Consider the following 24,753-nt stretch of genomic DNA (forward strand, 5'->3'; position numbering starts at 1 on the left):
ACTTCGAGAGCGGGAGGCCCGGGCGCGTTGCCCGCCCGGCGACAAGCCCTGCGCCGCTTGCCGCGCCCCGCGAAGCTTCAGCATCTGTCCGCCGGTCATGCCCTCGAACCCGGCGCTGCGGTCTGTTCCAGCAGCGAGCTCGGGCGCGAGACAAAGGCCTCAAATGAGGCCGACGTGCGCTCGACAAAGGTGGTCGAGCGGGTGCTCACCACCGCTGCCAGCTGCTGTGTCAGCGGCGCCGCCAGCTCCATGCCGAGCGTCGAGACGTCGAGCTGGGCTGGAACCTCGCCTGAGGCGTTCGCCCGTGCCAGCAGCGAGAGCTGGGTGTCCGCGAGTGAGGCGTACGTCGGCGTGGCGCGGAGCAGGTTGTTGGCGAGATGCGAGAAGGCCGTGTCGACAAGGGTGATGACCAGGTGGTGGAACGAGGCCTCGGAGAAGCAGCCGAGGTGGTGCATGACCGACCGTCCTGCAGCGAGGATGTCGCGCTGATGCTGGGCAGCGTCGGCATCTTGCATGCTGGCCAACATCAGCACCCAGACCTCTTCCAGCAGCGAGTGGATCGCCTCGACTGAGAGCACAAACGCGCCCGACGTCGCGGCCACGCCCGGCGCCGCGGTCTCCATTTCCGCCAGCACCTCATCCTTGGCCGAGACTGCAGCGAGCGCGGCGCCGAGGAGGCCAAGGGCCGGCGCGGCAATGCTAGGGGTCGCTCGGGCGAGCGAGACCAGCAGTCGCGTCCTGCGCAGCACCTCCTGTCCGGTGCTGAGCTCGACAAACGACGGCGAAGTGGCCACCATCCGCAGCGCGCCGAGCACCTGCTTGGCCTTGCCCTCGTCGTTTGCCTCTATCAGCGGCGGGAGCGCAGAGAGCAGCTTGTCGACGGAGCATGCCCAGAGGCCGGCAGCGTTCGTCCCCGCTGCCGACGAGAGCAGCGACTTGAGCAGAGCATCGACCGCTGCCAGCGACGGCACCCGCTGCAAGGCGGCGGCAAGGACCTCAGCGGAGACCTTGTCCGTGCGCCGCTTGTTGCCAGTGTGGTGACGAGCACAAGGCCGGCGCCATGGTACCACGGCTGGTTCGAGGGGTGTGCAGAGCTTGCAGTCTCGAGGAGGTCGAGTAGCGGAGAGATGCAGAGCTGCGGGCAGAGGCCGCCTGCGGCGCGGACGGCGTCGACAAGCTCCCCGCTCAGCAGCGACTCGAGCGCAGGTGTGTACGCCGCAGCAAGCGCAGAGAGCCACGGCCCGAGCGAGGCGGGCGACGCCCGGGCCGAGCTTGCAACGACCGCGCCGAGCAGCTTGGCCTCGAGCGGGGCAAAGAAGTCTGCGCCAGCCGTGCTCGTGGTCAGCGCAGTGAGCGAAGCCAAGACGTCAGTCGGCGGAGTGCCAACGGCGAGGGCGGCGAAGAGGGGTGGCGCCCAGCCGAGGTGGGCGAGCGACGCAACGAGCCAGCTCGCGAGCGCAGCGGCGACAAGGCCCTGCTCGTCGGCGGCAACCAGCCGGGCGAGGCGGGCGATGCGCTCCGGATCCGGGTTGTGCGGGAGCGCGGCGAGAACTTCAGCCGGGCGGGCCCGCAGCTGGCTGAGCGCCAGTGCGTCGTGGCTGGCAAGGACGTCGAGCTCGTCCGGGAGGCAGTCTGCGGCGAGCAGAGCCGGGACGAGGGCGGTTGAGAGGAGGACGAGGACGGCAGAGCCGGTTGGCGAGACAGGCATGTCGGCCCTCGGCGGCAGCAAGTCGACCATCAAACCGGCGGCGAGGCCCGCCGCAGTAGCCGGGGCCAGCGCGCCCGAGACGATGAGCGGAGCGAGGAGAGCGGCGTCGAGCTTGGCGAGGAGGGCAGCCACCGGCGGGGCGAGCGGCCCGTGGATGATGCGAGTGAGGATGAGCTTGAGCAGAGCAGCCAGCGGATGACCACGTGCACTCTGCATGGCTTGCGGATGTGGATGAGAGCTTCCTGATGCCGATGTGGACGGAATGCGGGCAGAGAGCGCAGCCACAATGGCCGGACACGGTAGGTGGGCAAGGAGGGCGGCAGCAAGGACAGGTCCCTCGGCAATGCCATTGGCCACAGGAGGGTGCCAGGCCGATAGCTGGCGGGTGTACTCCTCCACCGCAGACGGACTCACCTTGTCTGGGAACGGAGGTGGGGTGCGGGACATGGTGAGGGGGGGAGGGGGGGGAGGGGGGGGGGTGAGGTGGTGCGGTGCGCGGGCGGTGATCGCGCTGGCGCTGGTCGTTGCGGACTGCCAGGGGATGGGGGCGGGGCGGAGGGGGATCGGAGGCGGGCTGCAGTATCGGGCAATCGATGGAATGAGTGGAGGGGGGGGGAGGGGGGGTGGGGGATAGTGGAGGGGGTGGGGGGAGTCAACAGTGGCCACGATGGCGTGATGTGGTCAGGGCATGTGGTTGGCGAGTGATTCAGTGGATGCAGAGCGGCTGGTTGGAAAGATGAGAAGATTGGAGGGTCAGTTGAGTGTTGAGTGGCGGGGTGGCTAGATGCGTGGCAGGATGGATGGCTGTTGCCCTTGTCGCCGATGACCATCGGCTGCAACTGAGCCGTCTGGAATTGTAGATCTCAAAAATGTGTCCTTGTGATTGCTACAGGCCATGGCAGGCGGTTAGGAATCAGACCGTTTTACAAGAGGCGGAGGCAAAGTCGGAGAGCACACATCAGGAAGGTGTCTTCACGAGTTGATTATGTTGTGTGTGCGTGTGTGTGTGCGCGTGTTGATATGGCTCTATCGATCAGCTTAATCGATCAACTCCATCGATTGGCATCAACTCCATCGAGTCAGGATCAGCTCGATCGAGTCAGGATCAAGCACCATCGAGTCAAGATCAGCTCCATCGATCAGCTTAATCGATCAACTCCATCGATTGGCATCAACTCCATCGAGTCAGGATCAGCTCCATCGAGTCAAGATCGGCACCATCGAGTCAGGATCAAGCACCATCGAGTCAGGATCAGCTCCATCGAGTCAAGATCGGCACCATCGAGTCAGGATCAAGCACCATCGAGTCAGGATCAGCTCCATCGATCAGCTCGATCGATTGGCATCAGTTCCATCGAGTCAGGATCAGCTCCATCGAGTCAAGATCGGCACCATCGAGTCAAGATCGGCACCATCGAGTCAGGATCAAGCACCATCGAGTCAAGATCAGCACCATCGAGTCAAGATCGGCACCATCGAGTCAGGATCAGCTCCATCGATCAGCTCGATCGATTGGCATCAGTTCCATCGAGTCGGCATCAATCGATTGGCTGCGGTTTTGTCGCGGTGTTACTTTCGTGAACCACGCGGAGGAATGAACGACTGATGCGACCGAGGGCACTTGCGGCACACGTCACCCCCTCACCCGACCACGAGCATGGAAGGACTCCCTGGAGCAGCACTCGCTGAAGGAGAGGTAGTGTCACCGCCTGGGCTTGAGAAGAGCCTTGCGACGGCAGCGAGAAAGGCAGCGGCGGCGACCAAGACGTTCCCCAAGAGGAAGCATGTGCGGAGGCTGATTCTGGCGTCGTACGAGGCAGCGTCTGGCCTGAGCATCGTGTGGCACATACTGAAGGCGCGGAAGATGAAGGAGTCTGTCGGGGTGGCGGCCAAGAGTCTTGCTGTTATTCATACCCTGTCCATCGAAGGTCATCCGCAGGTCTCGCTCGACATCTTTGCTCTCAACGATCTGCTCATCGACATCCAGGCCTTCTTCAAGGCGCAGATCGCCTCGCCGTATGGTCCTTACTGTGAGCTCGTTGTCGAGCATGCTGCTTTTGTCCGTGACAAAGCCATCTTTATGAACCGGTTCCCCATCTTTGTTGGCTTCAAGGCTGCCGACGAGCTCCGCCGGGCACACGTCGAGTCGTTCCCGGCGCGGTACCAGGCGTACGTCGTGGCCGGCCTCATGGATCTGCTTGACCACACGGTGCGGATGCAGACGCTGCTGTTTGCCGCTCCGGCGCCCGGCGAGGCCATTCCCGAGCCGTTTATGGCCTTTGCCGAGCCGACCATCCACGATGCCTTTGTCTTCTTCTCCTACGCAAAGGCCTTTATGGTCCATCTGGTCTCGACCTCGCGCCCGCAGCCCGACGAGCTCGCCGACGTCGTCGCCTACCTCTCGGAGCGCTTTTTTGCGCTATACACCTCGCTCCGGTCGTTCTTCTATGACATGTCGACGCTTAAGCCGCTCGCCGCCATCGTTGACATCCCGGTCCTCGGCGCCGACATGCCCATCCTCGCGCTGCCCGACTATGACGCCCGCGCGCTGGCGACTTCTTCGGCTGCCACCCCGCCGACCACCCCGGGCGCTGCGCCGCCAGCCAACGATCCGCTCTGGCACCATGTCGTCACCAACTACGGCGGGAAGAGCAAGTCGAATCCGACGACGCCGACGTCGTCGGCTAAGAAGAAGAAGAAGGCCAAGAAGAGCGACTGGCTCTTCAGCATGCCCGAGGACGCCGTCTCGCGGCCGCCGCTCCCACTGCCCTCACCGACGGCAACACCCACAGCGACGCCCGCCGCAGCGCCGGCAGCCACCGTTGTGGCGCCGCCCGCCGACACGCTCAGCTCTTCGCGATCGACTCCGCTCCTTGACCTCGAGGCGCTCGACTGGGCCGCGGTCACCGATGTGACTGCCGAGGCTGCGCCAGCGCCTGTCGTCAACAGCAAGCCTTCCGAGGCTCCTCAACCCAGCACACCAGGCGATACCGCCGCGGCGGCCTTTGATTGGGTCTCGCAGGCGCTGCCGACGCTCGAGACCTCGCTTGTGCGCGTCGAGTCGGCCCCGGTGGCAGCGCCGCCTGCCACGGCGACATCCCCAGCCGCAGCAGCTGCGCCTGGAGCTCAGCCGGAAGGTGCTCCAGACTCGGACAGCCTGGAAGCAGTCCATGCACAGCTTGTCCAGTCGACGGCACTGCTGGAGAGCTCGGAAGAGCGGGCGCGGTTCGAGCAACGCGAGCTTGTTTCGGCGATTCTGGCGGGCATGCGCGAGAACATCGACGCGGCAGCAGCGTCGCTCCCGCTACTCTCGTCGGCGCGGCCCGGGCTTGACGCAGTTCTCTCTGCGCTGCGGGAGGCGTCGGGCGCACTGCGGGCGCTGGCCTCGCTTGACAGCCACCTGCCGTATCCCGAGTATGCAGCGACGCAGCTGCAGCGGTCGGTGACGCTCTCGCGCGCGCTGACCGACCTCATGGGAGCTACCAAGACGGCGCTGGCGATGGCCGACAATGCGGGCGGACCCGAGGCGTCGCGGGCGCTGGCGGCGGTGCGTGCGTTTGCCATTGTGGCCGCCGGCGGCCTGGATGGTGCCGACGGCGCCTTGGCTACACTTGAGAAGAGTGCAGCGCTCGAAAATGCGGCGCATGTTGCGCTCGACGCGGCGCTCGCTCGCGGAGAGCAAGTCCCCGCAGTGGCGCCAGACGCGGCACCAGACTCGGGGTCTGCACTCGCGCTGGCGACCGAGTCCGAGTCGGAGTGGGAGCTGGAGACTTCGTCGTCCGACTCGGACGAGGAGATCGACGACTTGTTGGTGGCGTGGCCGGGCGGTGCGACACAGCCGGGCCGGCCGTCGTCGTTTGGCGACGAGCTCGCCGAGGTGGCGGCGCAAGTGCAGGCGATTGTGGACCGACTGCAGGCAAGCGTGGCAGCTCTAGAGGCGCGGGGACGGGCAAGCGGCGATGCGCCCGACGCGCCTGTCTTTGCAGCGTCGATGGACATTGCGCAGGGCATCGCGGCGCTGGTGAGCGCGGCGACTGAGGTACAGAAGCAAGTGGCCGAAGCCGAGGCCGAGGCCGAGCCTACGGGGGCGAGCTCGACGAACCCGTTTGCCAAGCCATCGCGATCAAGCGCTGCACAGCGGCGGTACGTGGAAAACCAGATGTACTGTGAGGGCCTCATTTCGGCGGCTCGGCACTGCGGGAGCGCGACCGAGGCGCTTGTGGAGGCGTGCGAAGAGGTGGTGGCCGGGAGCGGCTCGGTCCACGCCGCCGAAGCGCGGGCCAAGCTGGTCAAGTCGTCGATCTGCCAGATTTTGGCTGCGTCGCGGGCCAAGACCGAGCCGGGCTCGGAGCTGCATGCCTCGCTCGGGCGCGCGAGCTCTGCGGTCGATGGCGCGGTTGCGGGCCTGCTAGTCGCGCTCCGCGCTGCGGTCGCTGCCCGAGGCCCGGGCACGCCCGAGGCTCAAGCTGGGCCGCCGACCTCGCTCACCCGCGCCCGCATCCAGGAGATGGAGCTGCAGACTAAGATCCTCCAGCTCGAGGATGAGCTGTCTAAGACAAGGGCGCAGCTGGGTGCGCTGCGGCGGGCGCAGTACGCGGCGGCGGCGAGTGGCGACGCCTGAATGAAGCACATAGTTGCGTCCTGTTTACAGGTCGCCGTACGAGTACGCCGAGTACTCGGACGACGAGGCCGACGACGACGACGACGACGACGAAAAGTGAACCGAGTCGGCGCGCGGTCTTGTGCCGCAGAGTGCCGGCGCCGACGAGGCGTCGATCAGGGTGGGCGGAGGCGGCTTGGGTGGCGGGGCGCGGGAGCGGGCCTGCAGCGCCTGGCGGTGCGGAAAGGTGACGTCTGTGACGGTGACGATGGGCTTGGCCGGGGCGGCGGGTGCGGGTGCGGGGCGGAGCGGCGAGGCGTGCGGTGGCGGACGCGGCTGCTTGACCTCGAATGAGAGAACGTCTGTAAGGTGGGAGCCGTTGCGGATGGCGACGACAAAGACGCCGTGGGTGTAAAAGGCGACGTCGAGGTTCCAGACGCCGGCGCCTGTCGGGGCCGGGGCGACGTGAAGGACAAGCGGCGGCGGGTCGAGGCCAATGGGCGCGGCGCCATTAAACGACTTGAGCTGGGCGTGGACTGAGCCGCCGTCGTCAAGGGCGACCGATGACGGCGAGATGGCCTGAACAGCGACAAGCGCCTTGGCGAGGGCGGGGCGCGCAGGGTGAGGAGCGCGCGGCAGCGAGTCGAGTGCCTCGCGGCGGACCCGGAGCGGGTTGCGGCGCGAGGCAAGGAGGATGGACTCGGGCGTGGCAAGGAGCGAGCGCGGGACTGGGGCGAGGGTCGAGCCCTGGCGCTCGCGCGAGAGGGAGGCGATGGAGGCGATGGAGAGCGACGGCGAGTTGGCCGACAGCGTTGAGCCGGCGAGAGGCATGGAGACGGTGGCTGAGGCTGTGGACGAGAGGAAGACGCCGTGGAAGAACTCGCCCTCGAGGACGGCAAACTTGGCGCTCGGCAAGGCGTACGACTGGCGGCCCTGCCCGTGGCGCTCGCCCTCGAACCACGCGCCGTCGTACTGGTCGCCGTTGGCCTGGATGAGGGTGCCCTGGCCGTGGCGCTCCCCGCAGCGGAGCGCGCCCATGTAGATGGAGCCGTCGGCGTAGTAAAAGTGCGCGGCCGGGCGGGTGGCAAGCCCCTCGGGCGTTGGATCCGGGAGCGGCTCGTCTGGGCCGACAGTCAGGGCGAGGGCGTCTGCGATGGCACGCCGGAGGGCGGCGATCCATGTGGCCTTGGCGTCCACCGAGTCGACGTAGACAAAGAGTGAGGCCTCGCAGGTGTAGAGCTCAAACGAGAGGCTGTTGGCGGTCTGCGGGTCGAGGTCGCGGAGGTCCTCGACCCATGTGGTGACTAGCGGAAAGACGTATACGACGTCCATGGGCTTTTTCTTGGACTCTTGGTAGCCGACGAGGAGCACGTCGGAGCAGAGGACGCCGTAGAAGAGGAGCGGAGCGAGACTGGCGAGAGCGCGGCCTTGGCGATAAAAGTGCGGCCGGGCGCAAAAAGTGCGGGACGCCTGCGCGCTTGAGCGCCTCGGCGTCGCCGATGGACGACAGCGCCGAGTTGATGTTCGACGCCACCTTGGTGATGGAGGCGAGCGCAGCCGAGACCGGGCCGACATCAAGGTGCTGCTTCGGCGTGGCCTTGAGCAAGTCAGCTAGCAAGAGCCGGTACCGCGGAATGCGCTGGACCGGGAGAATGACGAGGGCGCGAAAGTTGGAGCCGCCGTGGTAGCGGCACGACTGCAGGTCAAAGGCGAAGAACTGCGGCGATGTCTTTTCAGCAGCGGCGAGGACCGAGAGCGCGAGCTCGGTGGCGGCGCAGTACTTGGAGTATGCCGAGAAGAGCGGAACGGCCGAGACAAAGAGGTCGCCAAGAGTGGACGACGCCGACCAGTGCGTGATCCGCGCCTCGATGTCGTCGAGTAGCGCGAGATGGCCGCGGAGGAGGAGTTCAAGGTTAGCCGCCATGAGGCGGAGCTGGGTGGCGGGGATCATCTCCGGGAGCGCGTACGGGAGCGCCGGCGAGTCGCCTGCGCTCGCGTCGGCCGCCGCTAGAAGCGGGCCGTAGAGCTCCTGCGCGAGGACGGTAAGCCCGTTGACATATGTCACCTCGGTGGTGTAGAGCTCAAACGCGATGTTGTCGCGCTTGCAGATGGGCGACGGCAGCGGCAGCGGCTCGCGGACCTTTGCACGGACAACTTGGTAGTACGAGGTGTTCTTGAAGCGAAAGGCACCGGCCTCGGGCAGCGCCACGTGCAGGATCGAGTGCGAGAGCCAGTCGAGAAGCCGGACCGACATCTTGCCGAGGACGAGCCGAGTCTCAGTCGCCTCGCTGTGGTCGTCTGCCACCACAAGCTCTCCAAACGGGAGCACCACGTGGCCCACAAAGGTCGGCGGCGCCGACCCGCCATAGCCCCACAAGGTGAGCGCGATGCCGTCGCTTGCGCTGCCATCACCATCCTCAGCGAGCTGCTCGCCCTTGATGAGGGCAACGGCTGCAGCGTGCGGAAGCTCAAACTCAAGATCGGCGCCGACGTCATGGGGTGTCCAGCTGAGTCCGAGGCCGTCGTCGAGAGGTGTCCCAAGCTGGACTTGAGTGACTGCGCGTGAGGAGCCGACGACGGTCTCGACGAAGGCGCCAGCGGGAATGTCGTCGAGCGATGTAGCCCCAAGCAGCCGGATACGGCAGCGCGCAGCGCGCGGGGTGGCGTAGGCAGAGACGGAGAGCGATGCGCGGACAGGCCTCGAGCGCAGCATGGTGTCTCGCCATGGCGGCGGCTTGGCAGCGGCCGACGTCAGAGTCCTGCCCTTGGTCGACGTCCGTCTGCGCGCTGGGTGGACGTCGAGCTCGACCACGGGGGAAGGGCTGTCCATGGAGGGCGGGGAGGGAGGGGGGGCGGGGAGGGCGGGGAGGGAGGGAGGGTGGTGTGGTGGTGTGGTGTGGTGTGGTGATGCGGAGGAGTCGTGGCAATGGCATGACATAGGGCGACATGCTGATCATGATCGCCGTCGCGATCACGATCACGATCGCACCGCGCCCTCTTCCTCCACCGCCGGCACTTTCGCCACCACCGGTACCCTCCCGTACACTCCACCCCTTCTCTCCTCCCCCCCCTCCCCCCTCCCCGACCACCCCCCTCACCACCCCTCACCATAGCCCCACCCAACCCCCATCTCCCCCACCCCACCCTACATCCCCAACCGAGTCACTCGCCACCGCGACCGGAGGTGATCAATCCCGCAAAGCAGCAGCAGCAGTAGCAGCAAGCCCCTCCCCCTCCCCTCTCCCCTTGTCTTGCCCCATGCCCGGAGCCCCCCCGCCTGGACTGGGACATGGCGGCCCGCCGCATGGTGCTGGCAGCAAGGCGCAGAAGCTGGATGCTGGAGTAGAGGCCAAGATGAAGAAGTGGCGGGCGCTGAACAAGAAGCGGTACGCGGACAAGCGCAAGTTTAGCTACCAGGCGCCCGAGAAGGCGCCGTTCCCGCCGGAGCATCTGCGCAAGGTGGTACGCGACCACGGCGACTTGTCGAACAAGCGGTACTCGCGGGAGAAGCGGCTGTTCCTCGGCGCGCTCAAGTACCTGCCGCACGCGGTGTACAAGTTGCTGGAGAACATGCCGTTCCCGTGGGAGTCTGTCCGCGAGGTCAAGGTCCTCTACCACGTCACGGGCGCCATTACGTTTGTCAACGAGACGCCGCGAGTCATCGAGCCAGTCTTTGCCGCGCAGTGGGGCACGATGTGGGTGATGATGCGCCACGAGAAGCGCGACCGCGCCCACTTTAAGCGGCTTCGCTTCCCGCCGTTTGACGATGAAGAGCCGCCGATCGACTACTCGGACTCAATTCTTGATGTTCTTCCGCTCGATCCCATTGCGATGGAGCTGGATCCGCTGGAGGACGCGCCGGTGTACGATTGGTTCTACGACCCGCGCCCACTTGCGGCGTCGGCGCACGTCAACGGGCCGTCGTACAAAAAGTGGAGCTCCCGCTGGACATCATGGCCACGCTCCATCGGCTCGCGTCGCAGCTGCTCTCGGACGTGACCGACCCGAACTATGGGTATCTCTTCGACCTGCCGTCGTTTGTGACCTCCAAGTCGCTCTCGGCTGTCTTGCCGGGCGGGCCCAAGTTTGAGCCGCTGTTCAACGATGACGACGCCGCCGACGAGGACTGGAACGAGTTCAACGACCTGCACAAGATCATTATTCGGCGCAACATGCGCAACGACTACCGGGTCGCCTTTCCGCACGTGTACAACTCGCGCCCGAGGGCCATCGCCTTTCCGGCCTACCACTACCCAGCCTCGGTCTACGTGCCGCCAACGGACCCAGACCTCCCGGCGTTTACCTACGACGCGGCGTACCACGTTATTCCGCCTGCGCGCGAGAACGGGAGCGCGGCAGCGGCCGCCGGCCTCTTTGGTGCCTCGGATCCTGAGGCGTGGGATGAGGACGACGCTGAGGCCGAAGCGCTTCTTACTGGCACCTTTGCACCAGCCGGGTGCTCAGTGGCACCGCTCCCTCTCGCGGCCGCGCTCAGTGACCTGCCGGTCGAGCCGGAGGCGACTGCGGACGCGCTGCGGCTCTACTGGGCGCCGCCGCCGTTCTCGACCCGCGCCGGGCGGACGAAGCGGGCGCTCGACGTGCCGCTCGTCTCGTCGTGGTTCAAGGAGCGGCTGAGCTCGTCCAAGTCTGTCGCCATTCGTGTCTCTTACCAAAAGCTGCTCAAGGCCTGGGTCTCGAACGCCATTGCCACGGCCAAGGCGCGTGTGCTCGACGCGAACAAGGCGGCGGCGGCGGCGGAAGCCGGCGAGGACGAGGCGAGTGGCAGCGCGAGCGCAGCGCCGGGCTCGGGCGTCTCCAAAAAGGGACTCTTTCCAACGCTCGCCAAGACCAAGTTCTTCCAGACGACCTCGCTCGACTGGGTGGAGGCCGGGCTCCAGATTGTGCGGCAGGGCTACAACGCGCTCAACCTGCTCATCCACCGTAAGGGCTGCCGCTACCTGCACCTCGACTACAACTTTACGCTCAAGCCGGTCAAGACGCTGACAACCAAGGAGCGCAAAAGTCACGGTTCGGCAACGCGTTCCATCTCTGTCGCGAGCTGCTCAAGTTTACCAAGCTCGTGGTGGACACGCACGTCTCGTACCGCATCCGCAACATCGACGCGTTCCAGCTCGCCGACGGCCTCCACCACCTCTTTGCCAATGTGGGGCACTTGACGGGCATGTACCGGTACAAGTACCGGGTGATGAAGCAGATTCGCGAGACCAAGGCGCTCCGCAACGTCATCTACTCGCGGTTCAACACCGGAGCAGTGGGCGCCGGACCGGGAGTCGGCTTTTGGCTCCCGTCGTGGCGGGTGTGGTGCTTCTTCCTCCGCGGCGTCATTCCACTCCTCGAGCGGTGGCTCGGCAACCTGCTCGCTCGCCAGTTTGAGGGCCGCGTCAACTCGGCGAGCGTGACGCGAACCATCTCCAAGCAGCGAGTCGAGTCGCACTTTGACCTTGAGCTGCGGGCTGCGGTCATGCACGACCTGCTCGACATGATGCCTGCCGGCGTGCAGGCGTCCAAGACGCACGTGGTGATGCAGCACCTGTCCGAGGCATGGCGGGCATGGAAGGCCAACATCCCGTGGAAGGTGCCCGGCATGCCCGCGCCTATCGAGGCCATGATTCTTCGGTACGTCAAGGCCAAGGCCGACTGGTGGACCAAGGTGGCGCACTACAACCGCGAGCGGATCAACCGCGGCGCGCCAGTGGACAAGATTGTGGCCAAGAAGAACCTTGGGCGGCTGACACGGCTGTACCTCAAGGCCGAGCAGGAGCGCCAGCACAACTACCTCAAGGACGGGCCGTACATCTCTCAGGCCGAGGCCGTCGCGCTGTACACCACCATGGTCCAGTGGCTGGCGCGGCGCAAGTTTGCGCCCATTCCGTTCCCGCCGCTCTCGTACAAGCACGACACCAAGCTTCTCATTCTCGCGCTCGAGCGGCTCAAGGAGAACTACTCGGTCAAGGCGCGGCTCAACGCGTCGCAGCGCGAGGAGCTCGGGCTCATCGAGCAGGCGTACGACAACCCACACGAGGCGCTCTCCCGGATCAAGCGGCACCTACTCTCGCTGCGGGCGTTCAAGGAGGTCGGCCTGAGGTTCATGGACATGTACACACATCTGCTGCCTATCTACGACATCGAGCCGCTGGAGAAGATTACCGACTCGTATCTGGACCAGTACCTCTGGTACGAGGCCGACAAGCGGGGTCTCTTCCCCAACTGGATCAAGCCGGCCGACTCGGAGCCGCTGCCTGTGCTTGTGTACAAGTTTGCGTCGGGCATCAACAACTTGACCGGCGGGTGGGAGACGGCGGACGGCGCGTCGCTGGTGGTGCTCGAGTCCAAGTTTGAGCGGATGTTTGAAAAGGTGGACCTCAACCTGCTCAACAAGCTCCTCCGGCTTGTCCTCGACCACAACCTGGCGGACTACATGACGGCTAAGAACAATGTGAATCTGGCGTTCAAGGACATGACACACGTCAACTCGTACGGCGTGATCCGCGGCCTGCAGTTTGCGCCATTCCTCGGAGCCTTTTATGGCCTTCTCCTCGACCTCTGCGTCCTCGGACTCAACCGGGCTGAGGAGATTGTGGGTCCGCTCGCGGCGCCGCACGACTACCTCTCGTTTGGCGGCAACACGTTCCTGGAGACCAAGCACCCGATCCGGGCGTACACTCGGATTGTGGACAAGATCTACGTGGTCCTCGCCTTTACCGGCGAGCAGTCGAGTGAGCTCATCCAGCGGTATCTGACGCAGCACCCGGACCCGAACAACGAGAACATGGTCGGGTACAACAACAAGCGAGTGTGGCCGGCGGACGCACGGATGCGGCTCAAGAAGCACGACGTCAACCTCGGGCGGGCCGTGTTCTGGGAGTTCAAAGGCCGGCTTCCGCGGTCGGTGACGACCCTCGAGTGGGACGACTCGTTTGTGTCGGTCTACTCGGGCGATAACCCGAACTTGCTCTTTGCCATGGGCGGCTTTGAGGTGCGGCTGCTGCCCAAGGTGCGTGCGCCCAAGGGCGAGCTTGTCCAGCACGACGGGGTGTGGTCGCTGCAGAACGCGGCGTCGAAGGAGATCACGGCGCAAGCGTTCCTCATGGTCGACGAGGAGTCGGTGACAGCCTTCCGCAACCGGGTGAGGCAAGTGCTGGTCAACTCGGGCGCGACGACGTTTGCCAAGGTGGCAAACAAGTGGAACACAGCGGTGGTGGGCCTCATGACGTACTTCCGCGAGGCGGTGATCAACACGCCGGCGCTGCTCGACGTGCTGGTCAAGTGCGAGGCGCAGGTCCAGACGAGGATCAAGATCGGGCTCAACTCGAAGATGCCGACGAGGTTCCCGGTCCAGGTCTTCTACACGCCGAAGGAGCTCGGCGGGCTCGGCATGCTCTCGATGGGCCACATCCTCATTCCGGCGTCGGACCTCCGGTGGTCGCGGCAGACAGAGACCGGCGGCATCACACACTTTCGGGCCGGGCTCGACTCGGCCAAGTCGAACCCCGACGAGCGGCGGATTCCCAACCTTTACCGCTACATCCAGCCGTGGGAGTCTGAGATCCGCGACTCGGTCCGGGTGTGGGCCGAGTACGCACTCAAGCGGGCTGACGCGATTGCGCAGAACCGGCGGATCACGCTCGAGGATCTCGAAGACTCGTGGGACCGCGGCATTCCGCGGATCAACACGCTCTTCCAGCGCGACCGGCACACGCTCGCGTTCGACAAGGGCTGGCGGGCGCGGGCGTTCTACAAGCGGTTCCAGATCCTGCGGTCGAACCCGTTCTGGTGGACCAACTCGCGGCACGACGGCAAGCTGTGGTACCTCAACAACTACCGGACCGACGTGATCCAGGCGCTCGGCGGTGTAGAAGCCATCCTCGCGCACACGCTCTTTGCGGCAACGTACTTTCCGACGTGGGAGGGCCTGTTCTGGGAGAAGTCATCTGGCTTTGAGGAGTCGATGAAGTACAAGCGGCTGACGGTGGCGCAGCGTGGCGGACTGACCAAGGTGCCGAACCGGCGGTTTGCGCTCTGGTGGTCGCCGACCATCAACCGGGCCAACGTGTACGTAGGCTACGCGGTGCAGCTCGACCTGACAGGCATCACGCTGCAGGGCAAGATCCCGACGCTCAAGATTTCGCTCATCTCGCTCTTCCGGGCGCATCTGTGGCAGAAGATTCACCAGTCGCTGGTGGTTGACCTGCTGCAGGTCTTTGACCAGGAGATGAACTCGCTGGAGATCGAGACTGTGCAGAAGGAGACCATCCACCCGCGCAAGAGCTACAAGCTCAACTCGTCGTGCTCAGACATCCTCCTCTTTGCGGCGTACAAGTGGCCGATCTCCAAGCCGTCGCTCCTCTCGCAGCTGACGGACGTGTACGATGACATCGAGTCGGGCAAGTACTGGCTCGATGTCCAGCTCCGGTGGGGCGACTACGACCGGCATGACATTGAGCGGTACGTGCGGGCCAAGTTCCTCGACTACACTATGGACGACGTCTCGATCTACCCGTCGCCGACCGGGGTCCTCCTCGGCGTCGACCTCGCGTACAACTTCCACTCGGGCTACGGCAACTGGTTCCCGGGCGTCAAGCCGCTGGTGACGCAGGCGATGGCCAAGATCATGAAGGCCAACCCGGCGCTGTACGTCCTCCGCGAGCGTGTCCGCAAGTCGCTCCAGCTGTACTCGTCAGAGCCGACCGAGGCGTACCTCAACTCGCAGAACTACGGCGAGCTGTTCTCGGACCAGGTCATCTGGTTTGTGGACGACACCAACGTGTACCGGGTCACTGTCCACCGCACGTTCGAAGGCAACATCACGACCAAGCCCATCAACGGCGCCATCGTCATCTTCAACCCGCGGACCGGCCAGCTCTATCTCAAGGTCATCCACACCTCGGTGTGGGCCGGACAGAAGCGGCTCTCGCAGCTCGCGCGGTGGAAGACCGCCGAAGAGGTGGCGGCGCTCATTCGGTCGCTGCCCGTGGAAGAGCAGCCGCGGCAAGTCATTGCCACCAAGAAGGGCCTGCTCGACCCGCTCGAGGTCCACCTGCTCGACTTTCCAACATCGTCATCAAGGGCTCGGACCTCACGCTCCCGTTCCAGGCCGCGCTCAAGATGGAGAAGTTCGGCGACCTCATTCTTCAGGCAACCGAGCCCAAGATGTGCCTGTTCAACCTGTACGACGACTGGCTCTCGTCGGTCTCGTCGTACACGGCGTTCTCGCGGCTCATTCTCATTCTCCGGGCGCTGCACGTCAACCCGGAGCGGGCCAAGATTATTCTCCGGCCGTCGCGGTCAGTGACGACCAAGGACAACCATGTTTGGCCGACGCTCACCGATGAGGAGTGGATCCAGGTGGAGGACCCGCTCAAGAACCTCATTCTCGCCGATTACGGAACCAAGCACGGCATCAACGTGGCGTCGCTGACGCAGTCGGAGATCCGCGACATCATTCTGGGCATGGACATTGCGCCGCCGTCGGACGCGCGGGCCGAGGAGCTTGCCGCGCTCGACGAGTCGACGCCTGCCGGTGCCGGCCCGGCGACCGCGGTCACCACCCGAACGGTCAACGCACTCGGCGAAGAGATGAATGTGACAAGCACAACCGGATTCGAGCAGGACACGTTTGCGTCGCGGACCGATTGGCGGGTCCGGGCCATCGCCGCCGCCAACCTTCACCTACGCACCTCGAACGTGTTTGTCAACTCGCCGCAGCTCGCCGGCTCGCAGCTCACGTACGTGTTCCCCAAGAATCTGCTCAAGCACTTTGTGCGTGTCGCCGACCTGCGGACCCAGGTGGCAGCTTTCCTCTACGGCGGCTCGCCGGCCGACAACGACGCAGTCAAGGAGGTCCGCGCACTTGTCCTCGTCCCGCAGTGGGGAACTCACGCGGCGGTCACCGTCCCGCACGCGCTTCCGCTCTCGGCGCACCTCGACGGCCTCGAGCCGCTCGGCTGGATGCACACCATGGGCGAGGAGCGCCCAGCGCTCGGCCACGGCGATGTCATCGCGCACGCGCACATGACCGCGCGGTCGGTCAAGCAGGCAGCGCAGCAAGCGGCCGAGCACCCCGAGGGCGGGCCTGGCCTTGTCTCGACGGCGTGGGATCCAGCGACGGCGTTGGTGGTGACTCTCGCACTCACGCCGGGATCGGTCTCGCTCACAGCGTACTCGGTCTCCGAGGCTGGGCACGAGTGGGGCGCGTCGCTGCCTGAGGAGGCGCGGACAGCCGCCGACGCACCGCCCGGCTTTATGCCGAGCTTTGCTTCGCGCGGACAGATGCTGCTCTCGGACCGGTTCCTTGGCTTTTGCATGGTGCCGTCACCCGGCAGCTGGAACTACAACTTTATGGGCGTGAAGCACACCAAGCACATGTCGTACGGTCTCAAGCTCGGCAACCCGCTCCCGTTCTACGACGAGCGGCACCGGCCGTCGCACTTTATCAACTTTGCCATCGGCGGCGACGCTGCTGGCGGCATCGAGGACGTCGACGCCGAGGACGTGTTTGCGTGATTGTAAATGGGTACACAACCTCTCGGCCGGCAGCAGAGAGGACATGATGGTGATGGCGTGGACGCGGCAGCAGTCGCGGTAACAGTTGGGCAGGATTTAGTTGAGGCTGCCGCGGCAGGTGGCAGCGCCGCAAAGGCAGGGGATCTTGTCGTCCTCACGGGGGAACTTGTAGTCAAAGGTGACTTCCTCGCCGGCAAAGATCTTGCGGCGGGCGTAGATGACGATGCGCGGCTGGCCGTCGAGCGTGACGATCTTGGCGACGGCCGACGGGTCGCATGAGTGGTTGATGAAGCGGGCAACCGAGCCCTTGAAGGTGGCGTCAATGACGTGGTCCTTGTTGATGCGGAAGAGATAGGACGAGCCGATGCCGCGCTTCTCGTAGTCGGCCTCGCGGACTTCGGCGACAAGGGCCGGAATGACTTCGCCGACGTACTCGATAATAAACCCGCCCTCCTCGATGTCCTCCTCCGAGAAGAGACCGTACGAGTGGATGAAGGAGCGGTCGAAGCGAAGTCGCCGTTTGCGAGTAGTGAGAGTGTCGACGCCGAGACCAAAGTCAGACGGGCGGACGCCAAGGGTCGACTCGAGCGCGTGGACCATGTGGCGGGCCTTGGACCGGTTCGACCGGGTTGTGTTGCCGCCCTTCACGCCGGCAGCCGCGGCTTCTGCCGCCCCGGCAGCGGCGGCAGCCTCCAGGCGCTTGGGACCGGCGGCATCGCCCTGTCCGGACGCGGCCGCCGACCGAGGCATGTAGATGGCGCTCTTGTCTTTGGGACCTTCCGACTTGACGTAGCCTGCCGAGCGGGCACAGCCGCCGGGTGGTGGCGGCAGGTCGACGATCTCGGGCTGGGAAACCCGGTCTGTCGCCGCGGCATTGAGCACCGAGTCGACGTCGAACACGGCCGCAAGCTCGGGCCCACAACTCGCCATGTACGCGGCGAGGTAGCGAGTGTCCTCGGCGTCGAGGGCGCCAAAGACGGGCAAGCGGGCACGGACGGCAGAGCCAGCGGCGACTGCGCCAGCGTCGGGGCCGTCGACAGGGACAGGAGACATGCGTTCGACGCCGTGGACGCGCTTGCGCTTGCGCTTGCGCTTGCGCGGGGGTTGGCAGGCGCAGTTGGCGCGGCGTCGCTCGGCTGGGACGGGGCGCCGGTGAGGTGCTTGGCACGCTTGACGGCCGGCTGCTCCTCATCTGTCTCGTAGCCCGAGTATGAGTACATCTCGACAAAGTCGTCGTTGACGATAAAGCCACCGACGGTGTCATCGCGGCGGCGGTGGCGGCGCGAGGCCGAAGAGCGAGCGAGCGAGCGAGCCAGCTGCTTGAGGTCGGCCTCGGCGTCGCCCGAGTCGGACTCTGACCGGAGGACGCGGCGGCGCTTCTTGCGCGGGGCGACGGTGCTGGTGTGGTCGCCGATTTCGAGCGCATCGCCAGCGGTGGCCTTGCGCCAGCGCGAGGTGCCATCGTCCGAGTAGGAGCCCGACTCGTCGTCGTCGTCGGCATCCGAGTAGGAAGCAAACGAGGCGTCGCCCTCCGAGTCGGAGAGCGGGCCGTCATCGAGGAAGCCCTCGAGGTCGTCATCGTCCTCATCGTTGCGGCGGGTGAGCTTGCGGGTGCGCTCGGCGGCAGCGGCGCGCTCGCGGAGGATGCGAGCGCGGCGGCGCTTGACGGCGGCGGCGCGGGCGTCGACCTCCTTTCGCTGCTCGTCAGTGAGCTGGACCTGGATGGAGGCAAGTGAGGCAATAGGCAGGACGTCGCGGGCATCTGATCCGTCGAGAGCTGGCGCGGGCATGGCCGAGAGCGCTGGCGCAGCTGGCGCGCGGGCCTTGGTCTCGGACTTTTGCTCGCGAGCCGCTGCTGCTTGTGATGGGCGTACCACGAGTTGACGTGGGCAATGACCGGCTTCTCAACGGTCTGGCGCATAACAGCCGACATGACCGAGGTGTGGAGCTTGGTCTTGAGCGCAGCCAGGAGGTCTGGGGCGTGCGGGAGCGGCGGGCGGCGGCGGACCGGAGCAAGGTCGAGCTCGCCGAGCTGAGCGTCGGGCGACTTCATGTAAGGCACAAACATGGTGTGGTCGGAAGTGTTGTTGGCGGAAATGAGCGCCATTGAGTCCTCGCGACGGGCGAGACCGACAACGACGTCACCGGCTGCGGTGAAGAAGAGCCGGGCACCCGAAGAGCTCTTATCGAGCGTCTCGACCATGTGCAGAAGCGGTGTGGACTGGCTCCATGACAGTGCGCGGAGAAAGAGCATGCGCGGCGGGAGCAGAGCGCGAGCTGGCGGCGCCGACGCCGTGGCTGAAGGGAGTGGAGCCACTTCCGCGTCGGACGACTCGTCCATTGCGGTGTCATCGTCGTCGGACGGCATGGTCGCAACGTGTTGCGGAGAGGCGCGGAGATCCGAGAGTGAAAGCGACGACGAGCCTGAGTCTGAGACCTCCCCGTCTTCGTCGCCCCCGAGCTCGTTATCGGCGAGTGGCGGTGGATGAGGTGGCGGTGCTGGGCCGGGCGGGAGCGGCGGAGCGGGGGTCTCTGGCAGCGGCGCCGAGTCGGGCGGGAGCGGCGGGGCTGGGCCGGGCGGGAGCGGCGGCGCGGCGCCGAGAATGGCGGCAATACGGTCCTGGATGCCGCTAGAAGGGAGCGGGGCTTGGCCTGGCGGGAGAGGCGGGCGCGAGGCGGTGCTAGCGACGGTAGAAAAGTGCGAGTCGGGACCGGCGACGAGCGAGTGGTCGAGGCCCCGAACCGGGGCATGGGCGTCATTGGCAGCGTTGACAACGCGGGTGGTAAAGGTGCCGGTCGGGTCGAGGACGACCGAGACGTCCGGAGAGTGAAGGAGCGGGGTGTGGCGGAACATGCGGACGGCGGCGTTGGCGCCAGAATGGTCGGCGTAGGTGACGACGGCAACACCGGAGAACGTTGTTGGGTCAGCGAGGTAGGGGATCATGTTGACGCGAACAATGTCGCCGGCACGGGCCATGTTCTGGCCGATGGCAGCCTCGGCGGTGTCGTTGGGGAGGCCAGAGACGAGGACGTCCATGGCGGTGGCGGCAGAACGCTGGAGGCCGCCACGACGAGCCCAACGCGGAATGGTGGGCCGATGAACAAGGCGGCGGGCGCCTTTGAGCGGATAGTGGCCGTCGCGGGGATCTGCCGGGCGCGGCGCAGCAGCAGCGGCAGTCACCTCGTCGTTGCCGGCCATGCCGTTGACGCGGAAGCGGACGATGTCACGCAGCGCGAGCGGGTAGCGAATGGAGACCCGCTTCCAGTCGCCGCCGAGGACGGGCGAGACAAAGGTCCGCTCTGTCAGTGAGATGTCGTCCTCGTCTGGCTCGGCCTTGTAGACGCGGATGGTGCGGATGGGGACGGGATCGAGCTTGGCATTGACTTCTGCTTTGCGGACGGAGATGTCGAGCGGGATGACCGAGTGCGGGGCCTGTGGCATGTGATCGTCGTACTCGCCACCGCCATACGGCATCATGTGCTGGTGCTGGAGTTGTTGCTGTGGAGGGAGATGGTGCGCGTGCTGGTGGTGCGGCGGCGGGTACGGCGGCGAGAGCGGATGATCCGAGCGTCCACCGGCATAGTCGTCATACCCATGCGGCGGCGAGTGCGGCGGGTGATGCGGCGGCGAGTGTGGCGGCGAGTGTGGCGGCTGGTGCGGATGGTGGTGGGGCAGTGGCGGTGGCGGCGGCGACGTCCGGCGGCGACCGCCCTCGCCGTACCCTCCGTCGCCAGAGTACGAGTACGAGTACGAGCCGGAGTAGCTGCCACTGCGACCGCGTCCGCCGCGGTGGCGGAACGACGGGCGTTGCATGTGGGGTGGGCGGGGGTGAAGTGTGTGTGTGTGTGTGTGGTGAGGGTTTGGGCAAGGGGAGGGAGGGGGGGGGGGATGGGCGAAAAGTGGGTACGGCGGGTGGCGGGTTGGTGGCGGGTTGGAGGTGGTGGGGATTTAGGACGATTGGGTCTTGAGAGCATCGAGGAGGAGGACTTCGACGATGGCGAGGCGTTCAGCAAGGTCATCAGAGCGGGCGACTGAGGCTGCGAGGGCAGACTCGAGCTCAGTGACTCGGGCGGCAAGGGCAGGGTCGGAGGCGGCGGGAGAAGCGGCGGGTGCGGCTGGCGTGGTGGGCGAAGAGCTGGTCGCCGATGGAGCGGCAACAGGGGCGGGGGCAGAGGCGGCGGTAGAGTCGATGACGACGCCGGTGTGGTCAGAACCGACCTCGACGATGATAGCCGAGCCGAGGCTATCGAAAAAGTCAAGACGCTCGGGCTCCATGCGATCAAAGGTGTCGCCGTGGCCAGTCTCGCCATTGGCGGCCTCGCCCCAGGTGTAGACCTGGCCGTCGGCAGTGAGACAGGCCGAGTGCTCGGGACCCATGGCAACGTGGACGACATGGACGTTAGCGAGCGCGGCGACCCGCTTTGGAACAGCCCAGTCGCGCTCGTAGTTGTAACCGGCAACGCGAACGCGTGGGACGAGTGGTTCGGGATTGGTCTCGGTCCCGTGGCCAAGGTTGCCCATGCGGCCGTGACCCCACGAGTAGAGCGCGCCATCGTTGGTGACGGCGGCGCCCGAGCCTTCCGAGATGGAGACCTGAGTGACAGAGACGGAGGCGAGGCGGTCGACGCGGGTGAGGACGAGGCGAGGCTCCAGGTCGCCGAGACCGAGCTTTCCACACTCGTTGTCACCACAGGTGTAGAGAGAGCCGTCGGAGCAGACAACGGCGGTGCAGCGCATCCCGCATGAGACATCAACGGCAATCTTGCCGTCAAGAGGAACAGGCGTCGGCTCGAGGATGGTCTCTGTGGTGCCGAGACCGAGCTGTCCAAAGCCGCCAAAGCCCCAGAGAAACAGTTGGCCGTCAGCAGTGACAGCACCCGAGTGGCCAGTGCCGGCCGAGACGTCAACAACGGTGGTACCGGTGAGGGCGGCGATCTTGCGCGGGACAAACTCGTCGTTCTCCGAGCCATGGCCAAGGATGCCGTAGTCACCGGTCCCGCACGACCACACATCGCCATCGGCATCAAGAATGAGCGTGTGCTCACAGCCCATCGAGACAGCGACAACGGTGACGCCCGCCAGCGCAGTGACTTCCTTGGGCGTGGACACGCTCTCGTGGCCACCGTGGCCGAGCTGGCCCGCATCGCCATCGCCCCAGGTAAACAGACGTCCATCGTCTGTCTTGCAGCAGCAGGCAGTGAGTAGCGAGGTGGCGTGCGTGCAGGAGGAAGTAGGGGAGAAGGAGGGAGTTCCGTACCGGTGACTGCGGCGCCGTAGCCGTCGCCGAGGGAGATGGAGACGAGGCGGGTGTGCGGCAGGTGGGCAACGTGGACAGGGAGCAGCTCGTTGCGGTCGTGGCCGAGACCGAGCTGGGCGCACTCGCCCGAGCCGAACGTGTAGAGGCCGTCGGTCATGATATTGTGTGTGTGTGTGTGTGTGTGTGTGTGTCGGTTGAGGGGTGTGGGGTGTGGGTGGGTGGGAGGGGTGTGTGGTGGAGTGGCCGTTGTGTCGCTGGTTTGGGCCGATGATGAGGCTGAGACTGCTGCGAGCCCGGAAAGCTGTCATCACCGTCTCGATCGGGTGTGGACAACAGCCACAATGATCCGGCCAGTACATCACGATCGCGTCAGAGTCGTCAAAGGTCTCCACGGCCCAGAAAAAAAGCGATCATGTCTTCCTATGCACGCCCTCAACGTGTGTGGCGGATGTCCGACAGCTGCTCATTTGCTCGCCCCTCACACGTCGGCGTTGACAGTGGTTTGGCAGATGACGAGATAGTTGGCAAAGAAACAGACCTGGACGTTGGCTTCTCTCGAATGACGGTGATCTAGCTAGCTCCGACTTGTTGCCATTGAGTGACGAGAGCTATCGTGGAGTCCAGCAGTCGCCAATGGCATCGAAGGCAGTCTCTGCCCTGGCGTTGAGGCGCGCGGGGTTGACCCGAGCGAGGACGTGAGCGAGATCCTCCAGCGAACGACGTAGGGGCCGAGCCTCATGCCCAAATACCGGGCGATTGTGGTCGAAGAAGTGGTCGAAGGAAAGGGCTATCGTCAGCATGATCACCACCAATCGCAGCTGTTGGATGTCAATGGCCGGCGACGACTCGGCGGAGACGTTCGGTAGATTCGACGGCACACGTTCGGACAATAGAAACAACCTGTGCGACACGGCGAAACGGAGAAGCAGCGGAGGGCACCAGCTCTCTCAAGTCTAGCAGGTGGAAAGGGCAAACGTAACCATGTCCTCCGAGCGTGTGTACACACGGGAGGATGTGGAGAGGATGACGGAGGTACTGAACAAGGCCAGGAAGGAGTACTTTGCCATGTCGCTGAGGGAGAAGACCGGCGGAGTGGTGAAAAGGGAAAGCGGAAGAAAATCGTGAAGAAGCTCGAACGGATCGCCATGCAGGTGAAGGACGAGTTGTTCAAGGTGTCGGAAGCTATTGGTGCTGGCCGAGCTGTTCGGGACGTGGTTGAGGCTTGGATCTCGATGGGTCGGACTGCGGTGGTGGTGCTCCGGGATACGCTGGAGGGGGAGGGCGGAGAGGCCGGAGTGGCGAGGAGGGAGTGGTGGTGGGCAGCAAGGAATTGTGCTGCGCTGCTGAAGCGTGTGGATGACTACGCTGGGGCGAAGGAGATGGTCTGCAGTGCAGTGGAGGCGCCCAATGTCCCGGACATGGCTACTGCTGCTCTTCTGGAAATCTTGGCGGGTGTGTACCAGGCTCAGGACAAGCTGGATGAGGCTGAGGCGACATACAAGTGGGCGCTGGACATCAGGCAGGCCAAGCTGGGACCGGATGCACTGGACGTGGCGGCCACGCTTAACAACCTGGCGGGTGTGTACAAGGCACAGGACAAGCTGGATGAGGCTGAGGCGACGTACATGCGGGCGCTGGACATCACGCAGGCCAAGCTGGGACCGGATGCACTGGACGTGGCGACCACGCTCAACAACCTGGCGGGTGTGTACCAGGCGCAGGACAAGCTGGATGAGGCTGAGGCGACGTACATGCGGGCGCTGGACATCTGGCAGGCCAAGCTGGTACCGGATGCACTGTACGTGGCGGGTACGCTCAACAACCTGGCGGGTGTGTACAAGGCACAGGACAAGCTGGATGAGGCCGAGGCGACGTACATGCGGGCGCTGGACATCAGGCAGGCCAAGCTGGGACCGGATACACTGGACGTGGAGGGTACGCTCAACAACCTGGCGGGTGTGTACAAGGCGCAGGACAAGCTGGATGAGGCCGAGGCGACGTACATGCGGGCGCTGGACATCACGCAGGCCAAGCTGGGACCGGATGCACTGGACGTGGCGACCACGCTCAACAACCTGGCGGGTGTGTACGAGGCGCAGGACAAGCTGGATGAGGCTGAGGCGACGTACATGCGGGCGCTGGACATCACGCAGGCCAAGCTGGGACCGGATGCACTGTACGTGGCAACCACGCTCAACAACCTGGCGGGTGTGTACGAGGCGCAGGACAAGCTGGATGAGGCTGAGGCGACGTACATGCGGGCGCTGGACATCAGGCAGGCCAAGCTGGGACCGGATGCACTGTACGTGGCGGCCACGCTCAACAACCTGGCGGGTGTGTACAAGGCGCAGGACAAGCTGGATGAGGCCGAGGCGACGTACATGCGGGCGCTGGACATCAGGCAGGCCAAGCTGGGACCGGATGCACTGTACGTGGCGGGTACGCTCAACAACCTGGCGGGTGTGTACCAGGCGCAGGACAAGCTGGATGAGGCTGAGGCGACGTACATGCGGGCGCTGGACATCAGGCAGGCCAAGCTGGGACCGGATGCACTGGACGTGTCGACCACGCTCAACAACCTGGCGGGTGTGTACCAGGCGCAGGACAGCTGGATGAGGCTGAGGCGACGTACATGCGGGCGCTGGACATCAGGCAGGCCAAGC

The 24,753-nt window shown here is 65.3% G+C and overlaps 7 protein-coding genes across 7 annotated transcripts in view; 3 read left to right on the forward strand and 4 right to left on the reverse strand.

Moving 5' to 3' along the window:
* Positions 1-95: 95 nt before the first annotated feature.
* AMSG_09199 (uncharacterized protein) lies at positions 96-2,155 on the reverse strand (the record flags this gene model as incomplete). Its single annotated transcript, XM_013899450.1, has 2 exons — positions 96-1,007; positions 1,043-2,155. 2 exons carry the CDS (start codon positions 2,153-2,155, stop codon positions 96-98), a joined length of 2,025 nt encoding a protein of 674 aa, XP_013754904.1.
* A 1,210-nt stretch (positions 2,156-3,365) lies between these two features.
* On the forward strand, positions 3,366-6,329 carry AMSG_09200 (uncharacterized protein; the record flags this gene model as incomplete). Its single annotated transcript, XM_013899451.1, has 1 exon — positions 3,366-6,329. The coding sequence occupies one exon, from the start codon at positions 3,366-3,368 to the stop codon at positions 6,327-6,329; it is 2,964 nt and encodes a 987-aa protein (XP_013754905.1).
* AMSG_09201 (uncharacterized protein) lies at positions 6,287-9,138 on the reverse strand (the record flags this gene model as incomplete). The annotated part of the gene is made up of 2 exons (XM_013899452.1): positions 6,287-7,785; positions 7,814-9,138. 2 exons carry the CDS (start codon positions 9,136-9,138, stop codon positions 6,354-6,356), a joined length of 2,757 nt encoding a protein of 918 aa, XP_013754906.1. The 3' UTR covers positions 6,287-6,353.
* Positions 9,139-9,662: 524 nt separating this feature from the next.
* AMSG_09202 (pre-mRNA-processing-splicing factor 8) lies at positions 9,663-16,832 on the forward strand (the record flags this gene model as incomplete). Its single annotated transcript, XM_013899453.1, has 4 exons — positions 9,663-10,217; positions 10,247-11,299; positions 11,368-15,360; positions 15,396-16,832. 4 exons carry the CDS (start codon positions 9,663-9,665, stop codon positions 16,830-16,832), a joined length of 7,038 nt encoding a protein of 2,345 aa, XP_013754907.1.
* Positions 16,833-16,911: 79 nt separating this feature from the next.
* On the reverse strand, positions 16,912-20,310 carry AMSG_09203 (SET domain-containing protein; the record flags this gene model as incomplete). Its single annotated transcript, XM_013899454.1, has 3 exons — positions 16,912-17,968; positions 18,001-18,673; positions 18,718-20,310. The coding sequence occupies 3 exons, from the start codon at positions 20,308-20,310 to the stop codon at positions 16,929-16,931; spliced, it is 3,306 nt and encodes a 1,101-aa protein (XP_013754908.1). The 3' UTR covers positions 16,912-16,928.
* Positions 20,311-20,764: 454 nt separating this feature from the next.
* AMSG_09204 (UVB-resistance protein UVR8) lies at positions 20,765-22,247 on the reverse strand (the record flags this gene model as incomplete). The annotated part of the gene is made up of 2 exons (XM_013899455.1): positions 20,765-22,010; positions 22,091-22,247. The coding sequence occupies 2 exons, from the start codon at positions 22,245-22,247 to the stop codon at positions 20,782-20,784; spliced, it is 1,386 nt and encodes a 461-aa protein (XP_013754909.1). The 3' UTR covers positions 20,765-20,781.
* An 802-nt stretch (positions 22,248-23,049) lies between these two features.
* The window catches only part of AMSG_09205 (TPR repeat protein), a 6,375-nt gene continuing 4,671 nt past the window's right edge, over positions 23,050-24,753 (forward strand). Inside the window, exon 1 of the mRNA XM_013899456.1 lies at positions 23,050-24,678. Within this exon, the coding sequence (XP_013754910.1) occupies positions 23,236-24,678 (1,443 nt within the window). The 5' untranslated portion in view covers positions 23,050-23,235. The remainder of the gene's footprint in view (positions 24,679-24,753) is intronic.

This window comes from Thecamonas trahens, assembly GCF_000142905.1.
Source record: "Thecamonas trahens ATCC 50062 unplaced genomic scaffold supercont1.45, whole genome shotgun sequence".
Lineage (NCBI taxonomy): Eukaryota > Apusomonadida > Apusomonadidae > Thecamonas > Thecamonas trahens.